Source organism: Globicephala melas, chromosome 6, assembly GCF_963455315.2.
Source record: "Globicephala melas chromosome 6, mGloMel1.2, whole genome shotgun sequence".
Classification (NCBI taxonomy): Eukaryota; Metazoa; Chordata; class Mammalia; order Artiodactyla; family Delphinidae; genus Globicephala; species Globicephala melas.
The window spans coordinates 64,308,108-64,321,125 of NC_083319.1; the positions used below are offsets into that span (position 1 = coordinate 64,308,108).

General features: G+C 40.3%; 1 protein-coding gene across 1 annotated transcript; it reads right to left on the reverse strand.

Moving 5' to 3' along the window:
• Positions 1–1,238: 1,238 nt before the first annotated feature.
• On the reverse strand, positions 1,239–4,967 carry CER1 (cerberus 1, DAN family BMP antagonist). Its single transcript, XM_030840598.2, has 2 exons — positions 4,425–4,967; positions 1,239–2,586 (listed from the first exon to the last, which is right to left on the reverse strand). Exons 1-2 carry the CDS (start codon positions 4,929–4,931, stop codon positions 2,272–2,274), a joined length of 822 nt encoding a protein of 273 aa, XP_030696458.2. The 5' UTR covers positions 4,932–4,967; the 3' UTR covers positions 1,239–2,271.
• Positions 4,968–13,018: the final 8,051 nt, after the last annotated feature.

The window sequence follows — 13,018 nt, forward strand, 5'->3', positions numbered from 1 at the left end:
AGCATGCATGTGGGATCTAGTTCCCTGACCAGGGATTGAACCCAACCCCCTGCATTGGGAGCGTGGAGTCTTATCCACTGCCCCACCAGGGAAGTCCCATTACCTCATTTGCTTCTTGTGAGCATTGTATAATTTATGTATTTATGTATGACATAAATTATATTATATATAAAAGACACAGCATAGTATCTGGCACTTAATAGATTGTTCAATATTTGTGTGTTTCCTCTCAGTTTCTTATGCTGCCATGTATTATGTTGAACAGTTAGAAATTGCCTTTTTTTTAATAAAAATCATCGAATATGGACAATTTTGTGAGGTTCATGCTGCTACTCTTTGAATGTGACCTCTGATAACAACCATCATCTACCTCATCTTGAATTCACACATGAGGGAAGGGCAGAGCAGAGTTTGAATAAAACTGATGATTGTTTGGGGCTTGGGCTGGAGAGTCTATTTGCAAGGATAGATAAAAGGGATTTGCAAGTGTGTAAGGAGGAGAAGGATAGTCCAATTGGCAGAGAAGGGTTTACATAATCAAGGTTAGGCAATTGCAAGCTAGACAGCTGCTCAAGAGCTTTTGGCACCAAAATATATTGACCAGCTGGGATATCATTAATGCTTAACAGTTTTATCCTCATGACCATACCTTGGCCAATTAGGTTGTCTTTGACCACCGAAGGGTATGATATATTCTGATGTAAATGTCACATGTGTATCTGTGTAGCACGTATCCTGTTGCTTTGATGTGTTGTAGAATATACACTAAATATAAATGCATTCTTTTCTTCAGAACACACGGTTAAACGGTGTGATTAAAGAGGAATAGAATTTAAATAGGCATTAATTTCTTTTAAAAAACAATTATTATTCTGAGAAATACTTTTTTGTATATTCTGAGAGTAAAGGGATTCAAATAAAATTATTTTTAAGATGAATTTTTAGAGAATGATTTTAGAAAAAGAAATATGGGTAAGGAAAGCCAGTTCTGCACATTTTTCATACAAATAAATACAGACAGGAGAAATGTAATGACTAAAAGACAGTGATTGAAGGACCTTAACAGAAAGCTGTTTGCAGTGTTAAAAGAAACACTTGGACCAGTGTCATTAGCCTATGAAGCCGTTTCAGAAATGCTCTTACTAGGTAATTTCCCAATAGTGTCTTTAAATTATGGGACAGGCAAAACAAATAAGGACAAAATATAAGACAATTGAATGCCACAACATTTCCCAGAATGCTTCATACACTAAAATTTAATACGTTAGAATATTTGGAATATTTTCAGAATTTGCAACTGTGACATTGGCAAGTAAAATTTGTAATACAGAGTTTTTATACAGTAGCAAAAACACAGTCATCCAAACACAGAACCCTTACTAAACTACCTAATCCAAAATGCATGTGGATAAGGGTTTCACCTGTAAATTGCTTTTTAAATTTTAAATCATTTGCAGTTTATTTAATTTGATATCTACTGGAATTCCTTGGTCACTTGCATTAGCATTTCTGGATTAACCTTTAAACCTGGTACTGGTCATATATTTTTCCTTCCCCATATTTTAAGTACTAGTTTGGCTACTGATGATTGTTCCTTATCCCTATGTAAACCACTACAAGTAACGTCAATGTTCCTTCTTCAAAGCTGGAGATCTGACATCAAGATTTTATATGGGGAGTATCAAAAATAAGGAGGCAACCAAACAAGTTACTCCTTCCATCTATGGAACTACTTAATCATCTGATAGAAGTCAAATAAAACACGGCCTGAGGGCAAAGGCAGCTATAAGTATGAGGAATCCTTTCTACAAATACCATACAGATATGTATATATACATGCATATACATATATGTATAAATATATACATATAGTTTTCTGCTAATGCTTTGATAAGCTATTAAAGAAACCCATTTTTATGGTCTAGTTTCTTTTCTTTCTCCAGATGGAAGGCTTTTACCAAAACTTGTAGACAATAGATCATGTAATATTAGTAGCGGAAAGGACCTTAGCTATCATCTAGTTCAAGTCCCTCCTTTACAGATGAAAAATTTAAGGGGGTGAAAGCCTTTGCAACTTGTTAACATCCTACAGCCAGTTAGCGGCAGAGTCATGACCAGATCCCAAATGTGCACCGATAACTAGATGAATGCCATGACCTCTAAATCGTTCTTACTTTGTAAACCACATTTCTCTTAAAATACTACATACCCACTTAACATTTCAGACTGAATAATCAGCAACTTTGCTGATAATAGTGGGATGGCTTTTTTTTATGTTGAAAGTCCTGGGATAAAGGGATCCTGGACGTGAAATTCTGCCTGAAAGCCAGCCTGTTCGGGGTGGCCATGCTGTTGCTCTGTCTTCACCTTGCACTGACACTCCTCCACCAGCATCACCAGCTTGACCACGGGGGCAAGGCCAGTGCAGTTGAGCTGCAAGTGCATCGTGGTGAACTTGTCAGGTAGGCAGTGGGAGCAGAAGGTGTAGGGGTGCTGCGCAGCTTCAGGAAAACGAACAGACCCGCATTTTCCAAAGCAAAGGTTGTTCTGTACAACCACTTTCTCACAGTCTTCATGGGTGATAGTCTAAAAGACAAACACATCTCCATTAAATTACCTTGAGTCATTTCTTTACCATACATGATGCCGAAGCTATAGACTGTAAGCGAGGATAACTTAGACTAAAATTTAAGTCTTTCCAGGGACTTCCCTGGCAGTCCAGTGGTTAAGACTTTGCACTCCCATGACAGGCGGCACAGGTTTGATCCCTGGTCAGGGAACTAAGATCCCACGTGCAGTGCAGTGGCCAAAAAATAAATAAAAAGATTTAAAAATCTTTCCAATGTTGGATACAGTTTTCAATAATCAAGTGATGGCATCTCAAGAGCTTGGAGCTACCTTAACTAAATTTTTTATTGGATACATTAATAAATTAGCCTGTAGAAAATAACTAAGGTAATATGAAAATATTTTACTCTACACTTAAATGCCAAACTCTAAGACATTTTGTCTAATTGGGTGTTACCTGTCTGAAAATTCTAATGGTTAGCTTCTTATAAGTAATGTGCCTTACCCTTCTACTCTTCACAGTGCATTGTACAAAATATATTCTCAATACATGTTTGTTCAATTGCTCATAGAATAGATCAGAACATCCAGAGTTTAATTCTGTCCTATTTTACAGCGCTTATAGTACATTCAAATCTATTAAGTTGCATGGAGCAAAGTTGCAGCACCTGTGCCTCTAAATCATCATGCATGACATCATCTTTGCGTCTCCCATAACCCCATACACCTAGCTTTATGTGCCCTTCAAAATATATGAGCCAAACACCTTATTTTTAATTTAATTAGTGATAGAATTCAAAATAAGAGTTCAAAGGAAATTTGATTGCCCAATTCTTAGGAGCAATTTTTTAATTATACATGGGCCAACAAAGCAGTCATTATTATTTGATCATTGACTTGTCGTTGCTACATATCCTTGCCTTTTCAGAATACTTAACTGCCTTGCACAGTCAATTACCTTATAATACTGCCTGCTTAATTGTGTAGCTTTACTGGACTGTAAAATTTTACTCTATCCTGCATTGCTTTTGGTTCAGTATCTTTGTGTTTAAGGACCTGATGCAATTTCTCAATTTTAATTTAACATTTGGAGTGTGGGCTTTGCCAGGACTGACTGGAGGCAGTAGATAGTAGAATGCTCCTTTGTCTTAATAGTGTGGAATCAATCATAATAACTGCAAATCAGCCAACCAACATGAACTGGGAAACAGGTGTTTCTAAGAGGAGGAAATGTGATTTCACATCAAGATTACTTTTTGAAAGCTTATGAGAAAATACGTTAAATCATTTTTGTGATAGTAATGCTAGAACTAACATGGCAACTTCTGCCTGACAACCTCAACATATTTTATAGACCTACGAAGTAGTTAGGTGTGAAATACAGGGGTTAAGACCACCATACATGCATGTCTGGGGAGGAGTCCAATGTATCCCATCTTATCTACAGATGGAATCCACCTGTTCATCCATGTCCTAATAGAGTGTAGAGATGTAGCTAGAGAGAAGTTCTAGTGATTGCTCTAAATCCCCAACTTCCTAACTGGGGGTACAGTCAATTACCTCTCCAGATAAGACCACCCCGATGTAGAAATAAATAAATACATCCCCATAAAACAAAGCTCTATGCCATCAATATGAAGTACCATCATACCATTCTTGCAGCATTTCCAAGGTTGGAAGGAAATGTAGGGAGTATGATCATACTTTGCCAAATCCACTGATGAAGGCCCAAGGACCAAATCTGGGAATGAGGTGAGACTCGGGCTCCTGGCACATTCGTCCCCTACTTTCCACCTGTCCCAGCTGTCCACCCGCTCCTGAAAACCTGGATCCCCTTCCCCACCCAGAACAAATACCTGGCTGAAGGGCACCGTCCTACAGGTCTCCCGATGCACTTCATGGCTTTTGATGGGCAGGATGATCCCCTGAGAAGCTGGACTCATTCTGAACATGAAATGGTGCCAGAATTTCTTGGCTTCTTCCCGAAGAGGAGATTTCTCCATTGGCATCCCATCCTCTGGCTGAGTGAGACCCTGGGTCCCAGGGAAGAATTGCTCACTGACTGAGCCCTGGGGTGGGTGCAGCTCTCTCTCAGGCTTCTTCCAGAATCTCCCAAACCTGGACAGCATCTTTTCTCTCTGCCTCTGGCCTTCCCCTGCAGTGCTGGCATCTATTAGGTGTGGCACTGCCACAAACAGATCTGGCTTCTCCTCAGCTTCCTCATGGTTGCCCAAGGAGAGCTCTCTGCGATGCCTTTCTAGGAGCAAGAGAGAAACAGAATTCTGACTCTGGCGGCCATCCCCGTGCCTTGCAGCTTTCCCTAGAGGCAGGAGTAGCAACAGCTGAAGGAAGAGAAGATGCATGCTGTCGGGGCCGAAGCTTCTTGCAGATTCACAGATGGTGAGGCCCCAAAAGAGGTTCACTCTCTGCAGGACTGTGAACAGGGAGATGCTATATATAGATACCTGCCTTGTGGGATGGGAAGGCAGGTGGTCAGTAGCCAGGCAGAGTAAACACATTCCTTGTTTGCTTGAATTATGTAGTGCTAATGGTGTCCTGCCTTCATTTTGGTTTTGTGTATTTTAGAAGGCCTCAGTGAAAGCCGGGGACCCAGGGGGTAATTAGCTGACACTTTATCGTCTGAGATTTAAAGAGCAGTATTTGTGAAAACAACACATTCTTTGCCCGGATTTCCCATCACTGTTGTTAGAAGGACCAGAGTAAGGTCCTTACTATGTGGTGCATCTGCTTTGTGCTGGGATAGAACAGACATGTTTTAAGGAGAGAAGTATATCAGATAAAAATTAACGCATACATTTAGCCAAAGATCAGGCTGTTAGGCTCTACACACACACACACACACACACACACACACGCACACGCACACGCACACGCACACACACACAGAGAAGCAGCCAAAGAAGTATATAAAAGTTGTAAGAAAGGAAGAAATAGAGGGATGTTAAGTTCGTTGAGCAGAGGACACTCCCTGTTACTGAGATGTGGTTAGGGTTGTTGATTTTTGCATGGTAACAGTAAAGGGAGTATATTCTCCTTTTCCACACATGGAAACTCACAATTCCCAAGTAATCCCCTCACCTTAAGAATCAAATACTTGGTGCTAAATTTCACAACTGGTCAATCATCAGATAAGCTTTTTCAATTGTTCACAAATTTCTCACAGGATCCTAAGTAATAGACTGACAGCTCATTAGCCCTCACTGAGGATGGGGAAGTGTCTTTCCCTCAAGCCACCCTATTGACTTTTTTTTTTTTTTTTAATTTCTCTAAACAAAGAGCCAGACTTGAGAACGTGGATTCTAAGAACCAGGTTTGATAGCTCTGGGCATGAAGCTGGCTGGTCCATTCTTTACCTTACAGAATCCACATCATCTTTATTCTGCAGTAATTGATGACCAGCTTAAATAAAGATGAAGGCAAACATGACTCTTCAGGGATCAAAGGAAAATTTGTTAGATGACTATCATTCAAAAATGTTATAAATCAGATGAGGGTATGAGAAAGGAACACATCCACAAAAATGGAACCCCAGAGTTGAGTTCAAGCTACCCTCTACACTAACTGAACAGTATTTCCATTGGGAATTGACTCAGTACTTGCTTGTATTTCTCCCCTTTTAATTTAATCACCATATTGTTTGCTTTCAGTAACACACGTAAGCCTGGAACATGCCCTTCTCTTTTTTTCAGTACCGATTAATCTTTCTTTCCAAGAAGTGATCCATTTGAATATTTTTTTCAGACACTAGTGTTCTTCTTAATAGTCAGGCATGATTTCTGTGAGACAAAGCGTCAAGTCCTTTTACCTACAATAATGAATTATTTTTAAATGAACCATCATTTTTCCAGAAATCTATCAGAAGAGATATACTTTACTTGTACCAAGTACCCATAGAACCTGTGCTAGTATTACTTAAGGTACAGTTGATTCATACTAAATGAACATTAGTATTTGCCATTTCTTTTAAAGTGCTTTTTAAAAGTTGCCTGCTGTTTGAATTTCTTAATTTCCCTCAGCCATCCAATGCAATAGGCCTTCCAGAGCTAGCCACTCTAAATATAAATGACATAATTTATATTAGCTGACCACTTAATTATAAATATGGTGTGGGAGCTAACTATGATAGGTTTCCTGATTCCTTTTAGACTTTACGTTTTCGTGCCTGAAGTTCCATTGCCATCAATCACAGTTTTTCCCCAGACTGAAGACTATTCCAGAAATTCTACTCGAGGTCTCAGGTTGCTTGTCTCTGAACATAGGGTACAATTCAAATAATTTCTTTGGAATTAAAATTTGTAGAAGACTCACTTTGTGGGCCAAGCATCATATTAGATACTAGAATATGATAGAAAATGATGAAAACTTACTTCCTGCCCTCAAGTAGTCTAGTGGTATCACACATTTTATAACTTTATTCAATTAGCTGTAGGGATGTCAGTTATGCCTATTTATCCTTTCCTTAGTCCTAAACCCCTCTTCTCCTGATACTAATTTTGGTGTTTATAAATGTCATTTAAAAATTACTCATGGAGCATTTCCTTTTGCTGTTCTGTCACTCCTGTTGAGAAAATGTGCAAATATCTTGAAGGGTAAATCTAGCAAAGTAAAGCCTTCTGTGACGAGTACTACGGTACAGGAGTCTATCTTCAACCCCTGCCTTTTACAGTTAACAGCAGATGACATTCTCCCTTCACCACTGTGTCCTTACATCAGTTCTGAAGCTGTGTATGTGGTACATTATAGTTTATGCTTAAAAACATAAACATTTTGGTGTGGGTCTTCAGTCATACAAGCATACAGTGACCTCCCAATTTGGATGAAGCCAAATGGAGATATAGGTGTGGAGGGGGTCTCCAGACACAGCAGGGAGCCGCTGTGTGGAGAGAGCACCACAAATTGCTGGTGTCCTTAGTACCAAATGCCACAGCGGAAGGCAGGCCTGAGCTTTTATGAGCCCAAGTCTGCCTAAATCTGCTTTCTGGGACCACCTCAAGCCTTCGTGCGAGCCAGAGGGTCCAATCCCATCCTTCATTCTTTCCGATTTATAACTCACGCTCCGCGTGATCTGAACTCTGAGTTCAACTTGACCTGGCTTCCTAGGCACTAGGATGTCTTCAGGACTGGGTGGAGCTCCCAGTGTGCCTGTGAGAGAACAGTAACAGCTATGTTTTCCTGTCCCTCTTACAGACTCTCAGAAAGGAGCTAAAAGCAGTCCAGTGCTCTCTAAGGGGAAACAGAGAAACTCAATTCTTTTGTAAAAACCCCAGACCTAAATCAACAAAAGGTGAGAGGCAGCGTTGGGGTAGGAGATAGGCATTAGAGTTAAAACTGAGAGACAGAAAGGGGAATTTGGGCTGATGGCTTTGTGGAAGAAATCTGTCTAGGGTACATGCCATTGCCTCAAAACTCTCTCTCTTTTCAAAATAGAGAATAACCACAGGACCATGGGAGTTTAGATTATTTAAAAAGAACTCAAAAGAAGGCAAAATCTTTCCCTTCTTTTCCAAAGGACAAGGAAGACAGCAAATTAGGGTACGTGGTTTCCCCTTAAACCTCTTATCATGATTTAGTTTAGTAAATTATTTAAAACATAGTTCTCTCTCCCTCTCCACTCCCCTCCTTTCCACTTTCTATGGAAAGAAAACATTAGGAAGGCCTACCTCCCCAAAGCTACTTCACTTATTGAACTCATGGATACACTCATTCATACAGCATATATCTGAGTGCCAGCTCTGTGCTAGGTCCTAAGGATAAAATAGTGAGGGTGTCCTTGTCCAGGCCTAATGAAGTTTGCAGTCTAGAGGGAGAGTATAGCTTATTCAAAATGAGTTACACAAGGAAAACCTAGGCAGACAACATTCCTAGCACTAATCAGGGACTTTCAGGTAGATCCAAATCCCAAAGGCACCGTGGACTGTCACACTGTGTTTCTACTAATTTTATTCAATAAACATTTGCAAATAAGTATTGCACCAGGTAGTGCAATAGATGTCATGCAAATTTTTTCTTTTATTTTTGATTAGGTAATAAATAGGTGTAGCAACAAAATTGAGATTATACAAAAAATTGTATGGTAAAAAGTAAATATTCCTCTGAACTCCCAGGCTTCCTGTCCTGCCGTGGAGGCCATCAGTGTTGTCAACTTATTTATGTTCAATCGTTTAAAATTGTTACCGCTTATGGGCTGAATTGTGTCTTCCCCCTAATTTACATGTTGAAGTCATAACCCCCAGTATCTCAGAATGTGACTGTATTTGAAGATAGGGCCTTTAGAGAGGTAATGAAATTTAAATGAGGCCGTTAGGGTGGGGCTTCATCCAATAAGGCTGATGTCCTCATAAGAAAAAGAGATTGAGACAAAGACACACACAGAGGAAAGACCATGTAAAGACATAAGGGGAAGACGGCTGTCTACATTCCCAGAAGAGAGCCCTCAGAAGGAAACAACCTTACCAACACCTTGACTTTGGACTTCCAGCCTCTAGAACTGTGAAAAAATAAATTTCTATTGTTTAAGCCACCAAGTCTGTAGTACTTCGTTATGGCAGCCGTAACAAACTAATACATCACTCAAAGAGAAAAAATATGTAGACAATAGAAAAGGACAAATACCAAATGGTGTACCATATTATAAAATTTCCCCATTTCCACTCTTCGGCACTGATCTCAGCATTACATTTTAAGGTCAGATTATTCTGTTAGCAGTTTCAGTGATCTTATTGCTCTCTGTCCAAAACACTCCCACACCGTAAAGAAGCATTTTACTTTTTGCAACTGGGGATGTATCTATTACTATGCACAAGTCATGGACAATACCTAAATTTGACAAATAAGCTACTTACCAGGATCTCATAGAGGGCTCCTACAAATCTGAGAAGGAGGCCAAGGCAGCCAAGGCGACTTCACTATGTGCCCCACCATCCATCCATCCCCCACTGCCTACAGCCTCTATTTATAGCTAGTCCAGGATGCCTTCACTGATGATAAACATCTGTCATGCTCCTTCTTCCTAATCCTTAAAATTTACCTGGATCATTTCTCATTTTGCAGAAAGCTGCTCTCAGAAAGAGTAATGTAAGTGGGAGTAACTCCAGATTTGAAGCCAGAAAAACTCTGGCTCGGCCTGACAGTTTATTAAGCCTCATGATCTCAGGTACTTAACTTCATGTCCCTAAACCGTGCCAGAAAAAATACCACCTGCCATGCTTTCCTCATCTGGCTCATTGCCTTTCTTTTCACCCCAGATCCTGTTACTACCCTGGGTAACTTCAGGATTCACATGGATGGGTCTGACCAATAACATGCCATCAGTATTACATGATGTCCTGTTCAGTACCCTGGCTGAAATCTGATGATTCCACTCCGCCTGGCCTCTCCATCCCCTTTACATTCACACCCCTGTTATTCCCAGGAATTGCTCCACCTCTAAACGGTAAATTTCACATTCCGCTCTCTCAGGACAACCTTCTGTTGTTTCCATTCTCTCAGTTGTTTCCACAGCATCTGTTTTCTGCTTTGCCCTTATAATAGTGCTACCACAATTGCAGTTAAATAATTACTTCTATGAACATTTGTTTAACATTTGTCTCCACTTTAGATTTTAAAGTCCATGAAAGTAGGGGCTCTGCCTTTCTCGGTCACCATCTCAGGCCCTAAAAGAGTTCCTTCTGTGTAATAGATGTTCAAAATATTTGTGAATGAATGAATATAAATCCTCTGGTCTTCACTTCCTTCCCTATCCAGCTTGTATCCATGGCCCATCACTTCAAATTTTTGCAATATTCCCAACTTCCTCATCCCTTTTTCTTTCTCTTCCATGATCTAGTAAAATTCCAACCCTGGAAACACCCAGCTGTCCCTCTTTCCTGGACCACTTCTGGGCTATGGAATTCTGGCAGAGACAATTACAAAATGGCGAAAATTGATTCCATATAAATGATCTCCCATCTTAACTGAACCCTCAATTCTGCCCAGCAGTCTTTTGTATGACTCGAGTCAACTCTCTCTTCATTTTCCAGGTAGACTATTTAAAAATCTTCTCTGATAATCTCAAACTTTTGACTGCTCTGCCTCTTTCAACGTTTTCAGCAAATGAACGCACCCCTTCTTCCACAGAGAAGGATAGAAGCCATCAGATGGGAGCGTTTCCTTTGACTTTATCATCAAACCACAACAATTCATTCCTCCTTTCCACTCTGCTCTTGAAATCCACCCTTTCCAACCTACTTTATTAATAGTCTCGTCCCATATCATCAAACTCCCTTCACTCCACTGGCTGCCTCTTACTAGCATTTATATAGTGTGTGCTTGTTTTCAAGTTTTAAAAATGTCTCTTTGATTTCATAAAGGTTTCCAGGTTCTTTTCTTCAGTATTGTCTTCTGCCTTCCCAGGCAAACTTTGGAAAGAATTGTCCAAACCCAAACTCTACTTTCTGACGTCCACTGACATATCAACCCACCGAAGTCTAGCTTTTTGCTGCAGCCCTCCTTTAAATCTTTCTTCCCAGGATCACCCATGCCTCCGTGCAGCTATTGGAACTCTCTGCAACATGAAACTCACTTCTCATGAATTTGGTCCTAAATAAAATGGAGAAAGAAAGGGAGGTCAGAGTAGGCAAAAGAGCTACGAGAAACCTGAAATTTTAACCTCCAAGAGCAGATCTGCCATCCAGCCAGCTTTCTGGGGAGTAGAGCATTTACAGGGAGTCACCTCTCCCATAACACCAGGATTTATTTGGGGCTCCGGAAGCCAAGTCCCTTCTTTACTCTGCCAGTTAGCAATTCCTCAGCATTGATTTAATTTGGCTGCATGTGTGTCTTCCCAACCGGGGGAGAAGGCTCCTTGGAGGCAAGGTCTGTGTTTGCTGGAGACTGCATTGACAGCAGTCTGACACAGACTTCGAGAACAGGGATTTTGCTTAATGTATTTTTGTTTCTTTCCTGTTCCTGGCTCCTTGCTCTACACTTAGGTTAATGAAAGTTTGCTTTTTTTTTTTTCTTAATGAATGTTTGCTTTAACATACCAAATCCAGTAAAAATTTTGGACAGCAATTTCTGACATGGGTCCTTGTTGTGCTTTACTTTCTAAGAGGTATCTCTTTGTCCTGGAGAACTTATCCTTAATTCTCTGTGTTTAGACCCTATTTTAAAATCAAATTTCCACTGAGTCTCGGAAGGCTCAGAATAAAACTTTATTTCCCAGCCTGGCCACAGTCTCAGAGTAGGTCTTTGAACTTTGTCATACCAGCCACGGTTCCCAGGCAAATCTCTTCCGAAAGATAATTATACTTTGAAAAAAGGCAACTCAGGCCAGTGGACTCTGTGTTAGTTAACTTTACGCAGCTTGTAAATTGTTTCCCTCCAGTTGGAAGATGGGGATGGTGTATCACCAACAGAAATGAATGTAGGGGGCAACTTCTGAAAACTGTTCCCCCACTGGCCACCTTGCCAGTTTCTGCTTATACAATGCAGGCAGATTGGGGGAAACATATTGTCCCTATAAGCTCATAACACATGGACAAATGATTAAAAACACATGGAAAACAGTTCCACGGCTAAGCTGAAATTCAGATGGGAATGGAAAATCAACTTGCAAAGCTTTCAACTGTCTCGGGGCCAAATGTAGGACAGAATGCGAGGCGAAGTTGCCAAAAGAGAGGGAAGTTGGGGAAAAAAGCAAGTCGTGGATAGGAAACCTAAAACAATGGTACATTGTATTCACAACGCTTCTCTAAGCCTCTCCAAGAGTAGGCACCAAAATCAACTCTGGAAATATTAAGACCTTTATTTCACAAAAGATTTTAGACAGATTTATATTTTCTACCCTCTATAAATAATGGTTGGCTTTGCTCTCTTGGCAACACCTATGCAGAAACATAATGTTAAGTATCTGTAATATAAATATTAAAATATTACACATTTTTCCCTCCAAGGTGTGGGAATTAAGTAACAAGGTGGTATAAGACAAACCGTGAAAAATCGTGACAATAAAATGCAAAAGCAAAGCAGAAACTTCCAGTAAGGCTTGCCTTTGTGTACCTGACCGTGGGTCCAAGTTTGCTATAAAATTGGGCACACCTTAGTCACATGTGCAAAAGTTCAAATGTGACTCGATTCAAATCCGAAACTCTTAGAAGCCTGTTATTCGCAGCTAGTCACCAAAATGACCTAAGGATTCTGCTGGGTGGGAAATCTGTAGGCAAGAAGGTGATTCACTGGGAGCCAGTCTCAGCTGGCTTTCTCTGTCCTTCAGCTTCTAGTCTGAATCCTCCCTGACTCTTGTACACCCCAAACCACATTTTTCTCCATCTAGCACCATTTACATATTCATTTGGAGGCCTGATGAACACTCAATATATGCAGCAAGTGTGTTACTTTTGTATGTAAAAGGGAATTTTGAAAATATGGCCTCACTGCAGAGCCATTCTTA